Source organism: Podarcis filfolensis (genome assembly GCF_964270895.1).
Source record: "Podarcis filfolensis genome assembly, chromosome: 12".
NCBI lineage: Eukaryota > Metazoa > Chordata > Lepidosauria > Squamata > Lacertidae > Podarcis > Podarcis filfolensis.
In genome coordinates, this window is record NC_139614.1 from 57,222,819 (window position 1) to 57,241,038 (window position 18,220).

Below are 18,220 nucleotides of genomic sequence, written 5' to 3' on the forward strand. Positions count from 1 at the left end.
ACTTCGTGGAAATCAGTCTCTTCCTCCTGAGTTGGAAGGGACCCCCCCCCTCCAAGTCTCATAAGAACGTAGAAAAGAACATAAGAAACCCCCCTCTTGTACAATCCTCTTTTAAATAATAATAATAATAATAATAATAATAATAATAATAATAATAATAATAATTTATTATTTATACCCCACCCATCTGGCTGAGTTTCCCCAGCCACTCTGGACAGCTCCCAATCAAGTGTTAAAAACAATACAGCATTAAATATTAAAAGCTTCCCCAAACAGGGCTGCCTCCAGATGTCTCTTAAAAATAGGATAGCTGCTTATTTCCTTGACATCTAGTGGGAGGGCGTTCCACAGGGCGGGTGCCACTACCGAGAAGGCCCTCTGTCTGGTTCCCTGTAACCTCACTTCTCACAATGAGGGAACCGCCAGAAGGCCCTCGGAGCTGGACCTCAGTGTCCAGGCTGAACAATGGGGTTGGAGATGCTCCTTCAGGTATACTGGACCGAGGCCGTTTAGGGCTTTAAAGGTCAGCACCAACACTTTGAATTGTGCCCAGAAATGTACTGGGAGCCAATGCAGATCTCTCAGGACTGGTGTTATGTGGTCCCAGCAGCCACTCCCAGTCAACCAGTCTAGCTGCCACATTCTGGATTAATTGCAGTTTCTGGGTCACCTTCAAAGGTAGCCCCATGTAGTCCAAGCGGGAGATAACTAGAGCATGCACCACTCTGGCAAGACAGTCTGTGGGCAGGGAGGGTCTCATCCTGTGTGCCAGATGGAGCTGGTTTCACTCGTCCAAGCAGCCTGTCCACATCCTCGAGGGTAACGGATGGAAATTGGCAGTGAGATATTTTACTTTAATGGGTTCCATGATCACTGCAGATGGTGACAGCAGTCACAAAATTAAGACAACTGCTTCTTGTGAGAAAAGCAATGACAAACCTAGACAGCATCTTAAAAAGCAGAGACATCACCTTGCCAACAAAGGTCCGTACAGTGGTACCTCGGGTTAAGTACTTTGTTCTGGAGGTCCATTCTTAACCTGAAACTGTTCTTAACCTGAAGCACCACTTTAGCTAATGGGGCCTCCTGCTGCCACCACGCTGCCAGAGCACAATTTCTGTTCTTATCATAAAGCAAAGTTCTTAACCAGAGGTAATATTTCTGGGTTAGTGGAGTCTGTAACATGAAGCGTATGTAACCCGAGGTACCACTGTATAGTTAAAGCTAAGGCTTTCCCATTAGTGATGTATGGAAGTGAGAGCTGGACCATAAAGAAGGCTGATCCCAGAAGAATGGATGCTTTTGAATTCTGGTGCTGGGGGAGACTCTTGAGAGTCCCATGGACTGCAAGAAGATCCAACCTCTCCATTCTGAAGGAAATCAGCCCTGAGTGCTCACTGGAAGGGCAGATCCTGAAGTTGAGGTTCCACTACTTTGGCCACCTCATGAGAAGAGAAGACTCCCTGGAAAAGACCCTGATGTTGGGAAAGATGGAGGGCACAAGGAGAAGGGGACGACAGAGGACAAGATGGTTGGACAGTGTTCTCGAAGCGACCAGCATGAGTTTGACCAAACTGCGGGAGACAGTGGAAGACAGGAGTGCCTGGCGTGCTCTGGTCCAGGGGGTCACGGAGAGTCGGACACGACTAAACGTCTAAACAACAACAACAACATGACTAGACATGACTCCAGCACTCACAGGACTCCAAAAGCTATTTGTGTAAGAGCACTTCTGCGCAGAAGAGACGTTTTTTAAAATACACATACTACAAACGGGCCTTCGGTGGAGAAAGGGAGGCTGCATTTGGGTCAATGGAACCCAAAGCGCATGGATGCCGCATGGAAACAGCGCCCCACGAATGCATGTACTCCCTAGTGCAGGGGCCCAGCCTTGTGGGGAGATCACCGCTAGAGGCTTTTGAGGGCAGAATGCTGAGCACTGCAACCAGTTCCCACAATCTCTCAGCTTCCCTCTCATGCAAGGCATGTTTTTTGCCTACACGTAAACTTTCATTATCAACCAGATAAAAGGAGAAGTGGTCTGTGTGCCTTGAAACAGACTTGGGCCAAAGAGGAGACACACATCTTTTGTAGGTTTCCTCAAGACGACGCGAAAAAATCTTGAGGCTAACAGGAGATTCCTCTGATTTCCACAGCCTTGGTAAGTACCTGAAAGGCGGAGGGAAAGTATTGCTTAGAAGTGCTCAGCGTCTGCAGCAGTTCCTCTTGTGTGACGGCTGTTATCCATTCAATTTGGGATACTGAAAGAGGACACCAACAGTGTGGGACAATGGTTAGAGTGCTGGACCGAGGAGAGCCAGGTAAAAATCCCCACTGAGCCATGAGGCTCACGGGGTCAGCCTAACTTTCCTTGCAAGGTTGGTGTGAGGATAAAGGGGAGACAGGAGAAGCATGCAGACCGCCTTGCGCTCCTGGGGGGGGGGGGAAGGCGGCAGGTAAATTATTATTATTTTTTATTAATTTCATTTCTATACCGCTTTATATTTTTAAGAAAAATCTCAAAGCCGTTTACAGAATATTAAAACATCAACAAAACAATCTGAAGAAAGTCAAATATAGTATACAGTCAAAGCAACACAATTAACAGAAAACTAAAATATTATCTTAAGGATTTCAAAATAAAGACACTTGTGGAATATTTTTTGTAAATATTGTTATATAATAGATAGATAAGGGTAAAAGACGCAGTAAATTTAATCTTAAAGATGGAATCCATGGAGGGAGGAAAGGAGGTCTAAGGGTTCGAAAGAACTCTGTATTGCAATGTTGGAAATCGTTTTGTTTTATATGTATACCGGTAATTTTTTTCCAAAAACTCATTAAAAAAATTATAAAAAATAAACTTGCATTTTAATGATTGCAGCTGCAGCTAGGGCTGAGAGATATCTGGTTTCCCACATAACCACCAGCTAAATATCGCCATATACCAATAGATCACAACGTCTGAAATAAGGATGGAGCTACCTATGTAAAGACATTGGCTGGCTTCACAGTTTTCCCCACATTGTGATTTTTTGCATTACACACATGCATGTCATGACTGCCAGCTCAGAAATTATGAAACCGATATCACAATAGGGACTTCAAACCCATTTTGGACGATATATTGATATATCCCCCAGCCCTCGCTGCAGCAGCATTTTCCTGCAATGTATGTTTGTAGGAACTCTGGTCTTGCTGAGAAGCCAGCCAGGCAGAATCTTGCTCTCTTGGGCACTTTTTTCAGGGCAGTGCGTAGCTAGAACTATGGAACTCCCTGCCACAAGGGGCTGTGATGACCACCAGGAGGAGAGAGGGCTCTTGCGCTCCAATCCTGTCTGCAGGTTTCCCAAATTACGATGAGTGATCACCACTTTGCTTCCAGCTCCATTCAAGGTGTTGGCTTTGACCTTCAAAGCCCTAAATGACCAAGGAACAAGTATCTCCCTGACCCTCTTTGGACTGCGCCTGCTGGGGAACTCAGATCAGATCAGATCGCAGGCCCTCCTTTCATGCCCTCCTTGTTTCTCAGGTGAAAATAGAGATACCTGAGACAATTACAACCTCTCCGCCAAACCTACCTCACAGGAGTGTTGTAAGGAAAAAATGTACAGGGGAAAGGGTCGTGTACAACACTTTCAACAGATAAATGGACTGAAATATGATTTTAGCTGTAAGATGCCTTGAGTCCCTTTCAGGGAAAAAGTGAGTAAACATCATCAACATCATCAGTGTTTCTTTCTGGGGGGATGCAGGGGTACACATACCCCTAAACATTTTGTGAATCTTTGTACTTTTGTCCACTTACTGTATTTATTTCCCCTGATCTAAAGTATAAAATGGTGATTTTCTTGAGTCAAAATGAGAATACCCGATAATATTTTTTAAAAGCACTAATAATAATAATAATAATAATAATAATAATAATAATTGCTCTTTTCCTGGAAAAAAGAGGTGAACACCTTCCTTGTTCTCTTATAATGGCAATGGTGCCCACCTGAGAAGTGCAGGTGAGTTCTGGCTGGGGGAAAAAGCCCTGATGATGATGATGATGATGATGATGATATAAACTATGATCATGATCAAGAACATACCAGAGAGTAAATCCTATAGAACTCAGTGGGACTTAGTTTGGAGTCTAAATGCTTTGGATTCAGTTGTAAGGCTGCCCATTCTTGACCCTGTTACCTGGGAGTAAGCTCCACTGAGTAGACGGTGTCAGGCTCCATTTACAATAAGGGAACCAAGACTCCCTGCATTCCCCAAGACTTGCCTGGCTGCTGAGGCATTGCAATTGCAGAATGCAAAGTGGTGACCTTTTCCTTCAATGTTATAGGAAGGGCTTCGTACGCCAGATTCATCATGCCAACGCCAGGGCCCTGATCCAGATTGCTCCCCGGCTTTAGTAAAAGAGAATCACAGAATCATACAGTTGGAAGAAACCGCGAGGTCATCTAGTCCAACCCCCTGCAATGCAGGAATCTTTTGCCCAATGTGGGGCTTGAACCCACGACCCTGTTAGGAGATCTACTTAAGGCTGAATGAAAGCCAGACACACACACACACACACACACACACACACACACACACTTTTTACTATTTGGATAGACTATATTTTCTTCAGCCTCTTTCAAACCACAGGCATTAGCACATTTTTCTTTTCTCCTTTCTCAAAACTGGCCATGTTTTAGGTTCATCACACCCAACACAAAGGTGTTGAGGTGTGCATGTGTGTGCAAACATGGGGAGGGGGTGTCAAACTGAGCCTTTGACCCAGATGAAAGAAAATCTAGTCTTCCAAGAGAATTGGTTCCAATGGAACTGTCAAACAGTTCTCACCCTCACAAAGTTACTTTATAATGTTTAGCCAGAATCCTGTCATTTGAATCCTCTGGTTCAGTCCTGCCCTCTGGAGCAGCAGAAAACAAGCTGGCTCCATCTGGCATCTTCTTGGATAAAGGTAAAGGGACCCCTGACCGTTAGGTCCAGTCGCAGACGACTCTGGGTTTGTGGCGCTCATCTCACTTTACTGGCCGAGGGAGCCGGCATTTGTCCGCAGACAGTTTTTCCAGGTCATGTGGCCAGCATGACTAAGCCGCTTCTGGCAAACCAGAGCAGCACATGGAAATGCTGTTTACCTTCCCACCGGAGCGGGACCTATTTATCTACTTGCACTTTGACGTGCTTTCGAACTGCTAGGTTGGCAGGAGCAGGAGCCGAGCAACGGGAGCTCACCCCGTCTCGGGGATTCGAACCGCCAACCATCTGATTCGCAAGCCCTAGGCTCTGTGGTTCAACCCACAGCGCCACCCGCTGAAATAAGCATCTTATTTCACTATGCAACATTCCCCCCTCTTTTTTGGTTCCAGCCTTGCTGGCACCCCTCTTGATGGTGTCGCTAGTCCTCCTCGTGCTCCAAAGTCTGCCCTGGCTCCTTCACAGCTCCTGTTTCTTGCAGGGAAGTGAAAGCGGGAGAGCAGCGTGACCTGAGCCATGGCGGGAACAGACAACACCATTGACATCCCGGCCCTGGGCCGCCCATTCCAGCTGGGAATGCTGTACGACTGCCGCAAAGACTCCCTGATCCCAGGTAAAGCTGACAGAGAGGTGGGGAGCAGTGGCGTAGCGTGGGGGGTGCGGGGGGGGCGGCCGCACCGGGCGCAACATCTGGGGGTTAGGGGGCGCAAATCCACAGGTTAGGGGGCGCAAATCCATGGGTTAGGGGGCACAAATTACTTGCCTTGCCCCGGGTGCTGACAACCCACGCTACGCCACTGGTGGGGAGATCACTTTGGGTGGGACGCCTGGGGCAGAAAATGGTATTTCATGTGGCATATGAAATACGGAGAGAAATACGGGTGCATAAACGCCCCCACCCTCCAAAAAGGATCCTGGGAACTGTTTTCTACCCTCACAGAGCTACAATTTCAGCACCCGTAACAAAATGAAGTTCCCAGGACTAGGGGGCTTGATTTAAATGTATCATACAGTGGTACCTTGGTTCTCAAACTGAATCTGTTCCGGAAGTCCGTTCCAAAACCAAGGCGTTCCAAAACCAGTGCGCGCTTTCCCATAGAAAGTAATGCAGAATGGATTAATCCGATCCAGACTTTTAAAAACAACCCCTAAAACAGCAGTTTAGCATGAATTTTAGTATCCAACAAGACTATTGGTCAATAAAATGAAAGCAATAATCAATGTGCTGTACTATAAAATAAATAAGACAGTATTGTAGATGACAACAACAACAATAATAATAATACATTTTTCTTACCTGCACTGATGATAGTCATTGTTTGAATGGGGGGCTTTTATTAAAAACAAAAATGCAAAATAAATGGCAAAAACAAAAGTGCCAATCTTAATCCATTCCAGAAGTCCGTTTGACTTCTGAAATGTTCGGAAACCAAGACACAGCTTCTGATTAGTGCAGGTGCCCCAGAAACAATAGCTGACAGCCGCATTGGGCGTTCGGCTTCCAAGAAACGTTTGCAAACTGGAATACTTACTTCTGGATTTTTGGCATTTGGGAACCAAGGCGTTTGAGTACCAAGATACCACTGTATATATGTCTCACTTGCTCAATTATTTGTCCATTTAGGAAGAGGGCATACTATGTCTATCTCCGTTTCTCTTTTCAGATTTAATTCAAAATAATATTTTAGGGTCTTTTGTGCTTTCTCGATAATTTTCTGATTTTCCAACAGTCCTTTGTTCATTCTCCACCTAAACAATGAATTGTCTGTCCCTCTTAACTTCATTAAAATTGAATTATGATCCAAAAGAGTTTTTGGCAAAATCTCTACTTTTACAGTCCTTTAATGTGTGGTTTTTATTGTTTTATATATCATGTTATAGGACTGATGGAATGGTTTTTTTGATAGTTCTGTCAACAGCTTTGTGACCTGTTCAGTGATCTTAGGAATAAATGAAATATAACAACTGCAACTACAGTTAGACTCATTGAAATGAATGGAGGTCTTAACCATGCCTAGTTTGGGCTGAGCGATGTCTGTTTTTCAACATCGTGATATATCACCAGCTAAACATGTAGATGGTCAAGGGAGTCGTGGGCTCAAAAAGGTCAAAAACCTCTATTTTCATCAGAGCGATATGGAAGGGTATGGTAGTATGTCCCTATTTTCATTGGAAAAATGTTGGAGGGGACACAGATTATTCCAACAAACCAGTGTTAGTGGCAAGATGCATCACTTATGATGGTGATCGTTTATTAAATTTGTTAGTCACTTTATGTAGCCCAAGGGAACTCCAAGCAACTTACAACCAACCAAAAGAAGCCCAAACCCAGGGGCGTCTTACCCATAGGGGCTAGTGGTACGGGGCGCCAGGGCGCCAAGTTCTGGAGGGCACCAGTGAAGAGGCGGAGGCTGGACACAGCGCCTCCCAGCATCAGCTCTCTGCTCTCACCATGCCGCGCCAAAGCAGCGCCATGCCCGGAGCCTCCGTCTGCCATGGCCACCGCGGCACAAAGCGGCCAGCTGCTGCGGCCAGCCTCCGCTTCTTCCCCACTGGAGGAGCCACCCTCCAGCCGCTGCCCGCCTCCTTCAGCCCCACCAGCAGTGCTGTCCTCCCTAAAAAACTCTGGGAAACGGGGGGGAGGGGCGGAGGGAGCTTTGCACCACGGCACCGGATAAAGCTTAAGACAGCCCTGCCCAAACTCCACAAAGATACATGAAAAACAATAGGGAAAGATAGTTTAAACACCCCCCTTTTAAAAGGCCACAGATAGTTTGAGGCCAAAGGCCTGGTTATAAAGATTCTGCCTGGAACTTAAAGATATGTAATGATGGTGCCAGGCGAGACTCCCTGGGGAGAGCATCCCAGAAACTGGGAGCCACCACAGAAAAGGCCCCGTTCTTGTGTTGCCACCCTCTGGACCTCTTGTGGAGGGGACACACAAAGAAGGGTCTCAGGTGATGATCTTGGGGTCTGGGTTGGTTCATTTGGGAAGAGGCGGCCTTGAGACCCTGGGGTCCACTTGCTTCCTTGTGGGTTAGCTGTGTTTGGTGGCTTCCTGCTGTTGATGCTGCCTTTCCTACCCTTGTTTGGGCACCCAGCTCAACAGGCAGGCAGGTGGCAGCAATGGCAGGCCTTGGGGTCTCAAATTTCAGCGGCACCCTGTGCGACACCAGAATTTGGCGGCCCCTCTCTTGTGCTCCATTCTAACTGGCCATGCTCCCCTAAATTTGCCTCTGGTGGCAGAAGGGGCACCTCAGTGGGCCTCAGCCTTTGCCTCGCTCGAGGGGCGCAAGAGGTTGGGCCTGCTGCTGGTCCAGGCCTCCATCTGAGGTGCCTTTCCCTGCAAAGTCCTCCCATCAATTGGTGGCCTCACCAGTTCCCAGGATTCTTTGAGGTAAGCCATGTGCTTCGAATGGGCTCTGTGCAAGCTGAGCAGCATTAAGGCTCCCAGAACAACCTGCTCCTCCATTAGGTTTCTAAGGGGCTAAGAGCAGCATAGGGTTCTTCTAGCTTCCTGGGTCCCGCTACACCTGTGGATGCAAACCTCAGGAATCATCTTTTACCTGCAAAAACTTCACAGGGTGGTCACCTTTTGCTCAGGTGTGAACAAAACCTTACAGGGAACCAGGCAGAGGGCCTTCTCCATAGTAACACCCGTCCTGTGGAACACCCTCCCATCAGGTCAAGGAGAAGACATCTGAAGGCAGCCCTATTTGTTGTTGTTGTTGTTTAGTCGTTTAGTCGTGTCCGACTCTTCGTGCCCCCCTGGACCAGAGCACGCCAGGCACTTCTGTCCTCCACTGCCCCCCTCATGCTGGTAGCTTGGAGAACACTGTCCCACCATCTTGTCCTCTGTCGTCCCCTTCTCCTTGGGCCCTCCATCTTTCCCAACATCAGGGTCTTTTCCAGGGAGTCTTCTCTTCTCCTGAGGTGGCCAAAGTCTTGGAGCCTCAGCTTCAGGATCTGTCCTTCCAGTGAGCACTCAGGGCTGATTTCCTTCAGAATGGATACGTTTGATCTTCTTGCAGTCCATGGGACTCTCAAGAGTCTCCTCCAGCACCAGAATTGAAAAGCATCAATTCTTCGGCGATCAGCCTTCTTTATGGGCCCCTCAGCCCTATTTAGATGAGCCCCTCAGCCCTATTTAGGGAAGTTTTTAATGTTTGATGTTTTATCGTGTTTTTAATATTCTGTTGGGAGCCACCCAGAGTGGCTGGGGAAACCCAGGCAGATGGGCGGGGGTATAAATAAATTATTATTTATTATTATTATCATCATCATCAGAAGCATATGCTAGAGAGAAAGCAGCTCCTCGCTGCCCTCCATGTGTGGTTTGTATAGTTTTTTTCATCATATATTGCTCACTTCCTAAACAGAAGAGAACCATCACTAAAAGGGCTTTAGATATTTTCAAGGGCTTGGGAAAATTTTCTGCTCAGGCTTCGGTAAACCTCTGATTTTAAAGTTCTCAGACAGCAGTGGTGCTTATCAAAAAGGTATTCTTGGTTGAAATAGAAGATCAGAACGGGGAACAGGAGAGAGGTTCCCTATGCTCAGCTATGAAGAGAAACAAACCATCTTCTGAGAGCGTTGAAGGTGGCAAATCAAGGCTCATCCATACTTTCGCTTGACCTGTATTCTGTGCACAGATCCCAGGGTCCGAGAGCTTTTCATGTTCTTTGGCAGCTGTGACTTGCAAAAGCCCATCTCAGCCACTAACTGAAGTTCAGTTCAGCACAATCTCTCTTTGGATTATCCATATATCTAATAAGATCTGATTCAGTGGCTAAGATCGGGTTTTTGCAATCACAGCAATGGAGCAACGAGAAAAGTTCTCGGATCCTGGTGGAATTAATTGACACACGATACAATCAAAATAAAGGTCAAGGGAAAGTGTGGGCGAGACCCTGACTCATCTCTGGTCAAACAGCTTTTTGGAAACCTTTACAAAGCTGCACAAAACTGCTCAACCGGGGATGATAATGGGAGAAAAGAAATGTGTGCCCCATCCTGGGCAACGATGGCTCTATGGGGCCACTTTTAACGCAATTATTTCCCTATGCAGACTTAAGCGTTTTGGATAGAGGGGCTCGATATTTATCTGAACATTACTAAAACTTTATGTGGTTGTTTCTCTGTTTGATTCCAGGAATCACCCTTTGGGACCAAGACTCCCTTCAGAAGGACCTGGATATCAAACCCCAGCCCAAGACGGAATCTGAGATCATTGCTTCCGACTCCATCGATGATAAGGCCTCTGCCCTCAATGTCTCAGCATCGCTCAAGGCCAGCTTTTTGGGTGGAATGGTTAAAGTGGAAGGGTCAGCCAAGTACCTTCAAGACACCAAGCAGTCCAAGCAACAGGCCAGAGTCACTCTGCAGTACAAAGCTACCACCAAGTATTCACAGCTGACCATGAGCCATTTGGGAATCCAAAATGTCTCTTATCCAGCAGTTTTCGACCATGGCACTGCCACCCATGTTGTCACTGCCATCTTGTATGGAGCCCAGGCTTTCTTTGTGTTCGACCGAAATGTCTCTTCTTCCGAGTCCGTGCAAGACATACAAGGAAGCCTCAAAGTTATGATACAGAAGATGGTCACTATTGAAGGCGAGGCAGCCCTCCACATGAACGACCGGGAAAGAAACCATGCAAGTCAGTTCAACTGCAAGTTCTATGGAGATTTTTCTCTGGAGAGCAATCCAGTGACTTTTCAAGACGCCATGAAAGTCTACACTGCTCTGCCGAATAGCTGCCATCAAGATGAATGTATTGCCAAAAATGTTATTTTTGTTTCAGACACTGCAGATTGTAGACAAGACAGAGTGCTTCCGGAAGTGGCAGAAAGATATTTCTAAATTTGTCTGGCAGGGCAAAAAGCCCAGAATCAAATTTAAAATATTAACAGATGCGAAAGAAAGAGGGGGCTTTGCCCTGCCAGATTTAAAGTTGTATTATGAAGCTGCAGCTTTCTGCTGGTTAAAAGATTGGTTACTTCTTGAAGATACGGATGTTTTGGATTTGGAAGGTTTTAATAATGCGTTTGGATGGCATGCATATTTATGGTATGATAAAGCTAAGATAAATAAGGCCTTCAAGAACCATATTGTCAGAAAATCAGTCTTTAATGTCTGGACAAAATATAAAGACTTACTGGAGAATAAAACTCCGAGGTGGCTGTCACCCCTGGAGGCTAAGGCTCGGAAAAGAGCCAATATGGAGGCCAACTGGCCAAAATATTGGGAGATAATAGAAAAGGATGGTGACAACTGGAAATTGCAGAGTTTAGAAAAGATGAGAGACAAAGTGCGAGACTGGTTACACTATGCTCAGATTAAAGAAGTGTTTAAAAATGACAAAAAGCTAGGATTCCAAGTGGAAAAGTCAAAGTTAGAAACTGAACTGTTAGAACCTAAGACTAAGGTACTTTCAAGAATGTATAACTTGCTGCTGAAATGGAACACACATGACGAAATGGTAAAATCAACAATGATAAAATGGGCGCAGGATATTGGGTATAATATTATGTTTGAAGATTGGGAAAGGTTGTGGACCTCTGGGCTGAACTTCACTGCATGTAATGCGTTGAAGGAAAATGTGATGAAAATGATGTATAGATGGTACATGACCCCTGTTAAACTGGCTAAAATATACCATTCGTCTGATAGCAAATGTTGGAAATGTAAGGAAAATGAAGGAACATTTTTTCACCTCTGGTGGACCTGCCCTAGAGTGAAGGCCTTTTGGGAGAAGATATATAATGAATTAAAAAAGGTGTTTAAATACACCTTCACTAAGAAATCAGAGGCCTTTCTCCTGGGTATTGTCGGCCAGAGTGTGTTAAAAGAGGACAGAACATTCTTTTTGTACGCAACAACAGCAGCAAGAATATTAATTGCCAAGAATTGGAAAACTCAGGAGCTACCCACTGTGGAAGAATGGCAGATGCAACTGATGGACTATATGCAATTAGCCGAGATGACCGGCAGAATTCGAGACCAGGGAGAAGAAAGGATGGAAGAAGACTGGAGGAAATTTAAGATTTATTTACAAAAATATTGTAATTTGGCTGAGTGCTGAATTGGATGCCAGTGCAGACAATTGTCTACCATTAAATTAGATTTAAGGTTGAATTATATGTCAAACCAAATTAAGATTACTAATTAAGATGAATTAAATGATAATTTGTTTGAAACTAATTTAATAATGATGTAAGTGTATGCGGGAGGTGTGGGGGAGTCCCATGTAACAATTGAGAGATGTTAAATGGACAATGATAAGTGCTTATCTAATATATGCTCTATTTGAAAACTTTAATAAATATATTATAAAAAAAAAAAAAAAAGAAAGAAAGTCTACACTGCTCTGCCCAAAATGCTGGGTAACAATGGGGACAAGGCTGTGCCTGTCAGAGTTTGGCTGTACCCACTGACCAAGCTGGATTCCAAAGCAGCTAAGATGGTGCGTGAGATCAGCTTAGCACTCATCTATGATGCCCAAACCGTCATGGAGCAACTGAGTGAAATCGATATGAGATGCAATGATCTGGCTGCTAATCCCATTGCTAGCATCTTCCCAGAAATAAAGTTGAAAATCAAGAGATTCCAGGATTTCTGCAAGCAACACAGGCAGACTTTCCAGCAAGATCTGGCAGGAATCTTGCCTTTGATCCGGGGAGGGGGGAAAGAGGAAAGAGTTCTGGTAGACATCTTAACATCCATAAATCAATCACCCTTCAATGGCCAAAGACTCAATGAATTTTTGGACACCAAGGAACGAGAGATAAATATGGTCAAGTCTTACCTTGATATCCTGAGTGGGATAGAAACCATCTCCTCCCAGAATAAACTGGAAGAGGTAGTGCTTAACCACCAGAATGAATTTGTTGTCTCATTTACATTCACCTCTTTGCATGATAAGGAACCATTTTTAACCAGCTTACAACACTTTCTTCAGAAACGATCAGCAGATCCTACAGGAGCCCAGAATGCACCTGAGGACTGGAATGCTTGGTTTGAGCAAAAAGAGATACAGAGAAAAGCTCGGAAAGCTGCCAAGTCCATTGTTGATTTTGCCCAAGTCAATGAATCCAATGGGAAGACCCGGTTCCTTGTGGCTTCTGTCCCAGATCAGGACAACCCAGGAGCTACCATTTATCTCTATGAAGATGGGGAGATGGTCAACAGCAACTTTGAGCTGCCCTCAAAACCTCTCCCTCCCCTGGTTGGCCGAACTGGACATGACCATGTGCAGCTGACATTTCAACCAGCTGAGTATGGGAGAGCTTCAATCTCTCGCTATCAAGTAGAGTACAAGATTGCAGGAGAAGAAAATTGGAAGATTGTGAATACTGAGGACAGTCAGGAGACATTCCATGTGAGAGGGTTGAGCGCAAACACAGAATACCAGTTTCGATACACTGCTAGGAGCAAACCAGGACTTAGTGAGACTAGTGATTTGAGTAGATCTGTAAAGACACTTCCTACCAGCCCTCCTGGGAAACCGAGAGAGAGAACTGTAGAGTCTTCCAAAATCAGTCTTGCCTGGGAGAGCCCAAAGGTCATTGGAGCTGATATAAAGGAGTACAAAGTGGAGTACAGGGGGCTGGTGGGCGATAAGGACAGATGGAATGAAAAAAGAACAGGGGCAAGAACAGAGTCCTGCCAGCTGGATGGGCTGAAGCCTCACAGAACCTACAGACTCAGAGTCTCCGCTGTATGTTTTGATGGGGCTGAGAGTGAGCCCAGTGAAGAGACTGAGATTTCCACAGCAATGGAAGAAGAAGAAGAAGGGGCAAATATACTAGCTCGAAAATACCTCCAGGAAAGCACCCTGGTGGAAGATGGGCAACCATCCGTGTATGTACTTCCCCTGAAGGCCACCTCAGATCGATCGGCCCCCGTCCAAACGTATCAGCTAGGAAAAGAGAACATGCAGGTCCCCAACAAAGTAATCGTGATGATGGGGGCAACAGGGTCAGGGAAAACCACTCTCGTCAATGCCATGATCAATCATATCCTGGGTGTGCAATGGGAAGATGATTTCCGATTCAAACTCACTCAGGCTGAAAGTCAGTCCTCAGAAGTGACCGCCTACGTAGTGCACCACCAAAAGGGTTTTGAAGTCCCTTATTCTCTCACTTTCATTGACACTCCAGGATTTGGAGACATGGGAGGTGGGAAGCAGTACAAACGGATAACAAAGCAGATCCGGGAGTTTTTCTCCACCCCAGGAGGAACGGATCATGTCGATGTCATCTGTATTGTACTTCAGGCCTCCAGTGCTGCCTTAACTCGTGCCCAGAAATACGTCTTTGACTCTGTGCTCTCCATTTTTGGGAAAGATATAAGGAACAACATCCAGATCCTGATCACCTTTGCAGACGGACATTCTCTTCCTGTTTTGGAAGCCATGAAGAAGGAGGATGTGCCATGCATTAAAGATTCCAGTGGTAGCCCAGTTCACTTCAAATTCAACAATTCAGCTCTCTTTGCCAACAATTCTGAAGAGAATGGAGGGAATCTAAATCCTAACGACAAGTTCTGGAAAATGAGCACTGCAAGCATGAAGACATTTTTTGACACGTTAAGCTTACTAGACAGTGAAAGTTTAACTCTGACGAAGGAAGTGCTCAGGGAACGGAAGGAGCTAGAAGCCATCACAGAAGGGTTGCAGCCCCAAATCAGAGCTGCCCTTGGAAAGCTGGAAGAGTTGAGGAAGACGAGACAAGCTCTGGATGAACACAAGTTTGAGATGGTAGCCAACATAAACTTTGAGTTTGAAGTAGAAAAATCTGTGCCAGGGAAGGAAGACATCTCTGCCGCTGGAAGATTCACAACCAACTGCATGAACTGTCACTACACCTGCCATTATCCTTGCCCGATCCGGAGAGATGAGGGCAAGCGCCGTTGTGTAGCTATCAATGCAAATACGGGAAAATGCAATGTCTGTCCCGGCCGCTGCGTGTGGAACATGCACTTCAATCAGAAATACCTGTTTGAATATAAAGTAACAAAAGAGATTAAGTCCTATGATGAGTTGAAGCGAAAGTATGAAGACGCCTCTGGAGAGGCGATGACCCCAGAGAAGGTGCTTGGAAATCTCAACCAGGAATACAAAGAGGCTAAGCAAGCCTTAGAAGATCTCATCCAGAAATCATCTCAAAGCCTCCAGCACTTGCATCAGATTGGGCTGAAGCCCAACCTGCTCTCCACCCAAGAATACATTGACCTGCTCATCATTTCAGAAGAGCAGGATCTGAAGCCTGGATACCAGGAAAGAATCCAGCTGCTAAAGGAAGTGAGGGAATCTGTTGTAAACAATGAGTGCCCTCTGCTAGTGGATCAAGATCTGTACGACCCAAGTGAACAAGAAAAGTCCTCCTCCCTGCGGGCCAGATTTAGGAAGTTTTTTTGCTTCTGATGCCCATCTGCACCCAGGCATCTGACAGCTGTTATCAAGTGTTTTGAATAAGGGAGTATTTTCTAAATTGGCGCACACACCCTCTGATTGCTTTTGGCTATCAGTAGTGATTTCAAGTTATAGGGCTGTTAATTAGACCAGAGTTGGGATATGGGGGGGGGTGCTGCCAGATTATTCACGCTGTTTCTTGTCCAGCTGCTTCTCCCCCAGGAAAACTGCAGCAGTAATGTTTGCTGCTTTAGCTAAATTTGCACTATTTCCTCACCTGGCTTTGAGGTCTGTCACCTGGCAGGTGACCAGGGGCTTTTAGGTAGGTACTTAAAATGCTTTGCGCTTGGGCTACTGACACAACTTGTATACAAGTTCCATATGCTGATTTATATGTAGAGGTGAAAATCTGGGTCTGTGAGCAAATTTAGATGATGGTTGGCTGGGGAACACCCTGGTGATGTGCTTTCCATCATGCCCAAGCGCCCTATTAACCAAAATTAAAATAATAAGGGGAGTTACTCCCAAACTACACCCTTACTTTTGACTACCCAGCATCTCATCTCCCTCCGTCTTACATTTTCCTGGAACAAAACTCTTAGAAGGTATTCCTTTTGACACTTCCATTCCCATCAGTCCCAATTGGCAATGGTGACTGGGTTATAGGGTTGTGTGGTGTTCTATTCTGCGGGGGGAGGGGAGAACATCACACAAGGAATGTGAACAGGGCCTCATATACTGCAGGAGGGTCCTTTGTACCCACCCCAGCATAGGATGGTGGTTGGAAGTCGTTCTCTATATGTGCCTTCGATTTTTTTTTTATTATTTTTTCCCCTTTGAAACTTCAGCTGATCCAGAACATTCCAGCCTATTGACTGGAGCCACTTAGCTGGGATATATGCGACCCCTTTGCTGCAACTGCTGCATTGGCTCCACATTCATTTCCAAGCCCAGTTCTAAGTGAAGGTTATAACCTTAAAGGGCTTATGAACTGGGGAGGCTCCCCTCTGCATTCCGCCAGAATCAGAGGCAAGATTGCAACCCCCAGAAAGGCTGCTCCAGCCCATTCTCTGCTACTCACCTGCAAGATGACGGTCACCTTTGCTCTTCACTTCTAGTCACAGGCCTGGGCTCTCCAGGTCCGTGTCTAAACTCTTTTTTTTTTTTTTTTTTGCTCCGCTAATTTCCCCATGAAAACCCGCTCTTTGCTGCTGAATCGAAACAAACAGACGCCCACGGAAAGCCTGAATTGCTGTTTGCTCCAATTCAATAGTGAAAATCAGGTTTCCCCGGGGGAAGCTGTGGGGGGCGGGGGGAGTGCTTGGACATGAACCAGGAAAAGCGTGGGCCTGTGCCTAGAAATTGCAGGTCAAAATGTGCATAATCCCCAAGACTTCTTGTGCCCTAGTTGTGTATTTCACCTGCCATATTTGATCTATCCTGAGTCAGGGTTTTATTGCTATATTCTGCTGTTTTCACTCATGTTATTCTTTTTGATCATTTTGATCAATAGCCATGCTGAAAAAAATAGGTATAAACTTCTTTAAATAAATAAGAATGCAACGAATAGTCCATCAGCTTAGCCCTTGATATAACTGCACTTGCAGAAATGCTATCCTGCTACTGCTTGTGCCAGCAGTACCTTCAAAGGAAGCCCTGGGTATCTCAGCTTTGCTTTCTCCGTTTACACTAATGAAACATCCTTCAAATAAAAGTTGATCTGTTCTTTAAAAGTGGTCTCTGAGGTGTCTTTGGGTGGCGGGGGGTATGGCGGAGACATACGAACTTATGACACTTCCTAGCACAAAGCAAAACCTTTGCTCCATCTTTCCCTCTATTCTCTAATCTGTCCAGCAGCATCAGAACATGAGATGAGCCTGCTGGATCAGGCCAGGACCGTTCTCACAGTGGCCAAGCACGTCCATTTCAGGAAACCAGCAAGCAGGATTCGAGCCAAGAGCCCTCTCTCCTCCTGTGGCTTCCAGCACTCCAGGGTAGGGCTGGGGGAGGAATCCACATGACTCACCTTCAGAAGTGTGTAGAGTTCCCAAAGCAAGGAAGGATTGGACTCTGATTAATAAAATACACACGAGGCTTGACCAGCAAGACTCTGGGAGGAGGTGCCAATAATAATCCCTCTCCACTCCTCGGCCCAGGTCGTTTTATTCACAAAAGAACTTTTTACACAGTGTTCGTAAGAACCAATCAGATTTCCTTTGAGCATTTCAAAAAAACCCACGTGGGGACAAAGTAAAACTACAAAGAAACTATTTCCTACTTGAGCATGCATACATATCTGAGAGTAAATAAAACAGGACTAGAGGAGTGCATTCAGCAAAACCCCAGAGGTCATAAACAGGAGAGGAAGGATGGCAGTATATACCATCTCCTTGTGAACTCTCTTCCTGGCCCTTAAGATCTATCTAAAGATTAACAAACTACATCAAAGTAACTTACTATCTTTATGTACTGAGGATGCCTGGTGAAGCAACTGGCCTGTGTTTAGAATGCTTATATGTGCCTGTCAGGCGTAGAGAAAGCAAATGGCAGAGGTGCAGAGGCTTGTGGGATTCGATCAGAAATTATTGTCAATGAATCAAACCCAGTCAACGCAATGCTTTCATCGCGGACGCAATGGCTTGCTCCATATTTCATAATTCCTCATAGCAATCCCACCTGACCCCCACACTCTGGATAGTTGTACCCCTACATAAGTGGACTCACCTGATGTGATCCAGGTTGTAGCAGCCCCATCCCATTCTGAAGTGTACCCCTACCTCCATTTTTTTTAAAGAAATGAATAGAAAGCACCTCCGCGTCTAGGCAGCA

At 45.6% G+C, this 18,220-nt stretch overlaps 1 protein-coding gene across 2 annotated transcripts; it reads left to right on the forward strand.

Moving 5' to 3' along the window:
• Positions 1–2,045: 2,045 nt before the first annotated feature.
• Positions 2,046–17,124, forward strand: LOC310745344 (uncharacterized protein). 2 transcript variants are annotated; one of them, XM_083577528.1, is made up of 4 exons: positions 2,046–2,161; positions 5,459–5,590; positions 10,130–10,710; positions 12,336–17,124. In XM_083577528.1, the coding sequence occupies exon 4, from the start codon at positions 12,356–12,358 to the stop codon at positions 15,401–15,403; it is 3,048 nt and encodes a 1,015-aa protein (XP_083433654.1). In that variant the 5' UTR covers positions 2,046–2,161; positions 5,459–5,590; positions 10,130–10,710; positions 12,336–12,355; the 3' UTR covers positions 15,404–17,124. The 2 variants fall into 2 exon arrangements, with proteins under 2 accessions (XP_083433654.1, XP_083433655.1); XM_083577529.1 differs by having other exon boundaries at positions 2,066–2,161; positions 10,130–10,707; positions 12,332–17,124.
• Positions 17,125–18,220: the final 1,096 nt, after the last annotated feature.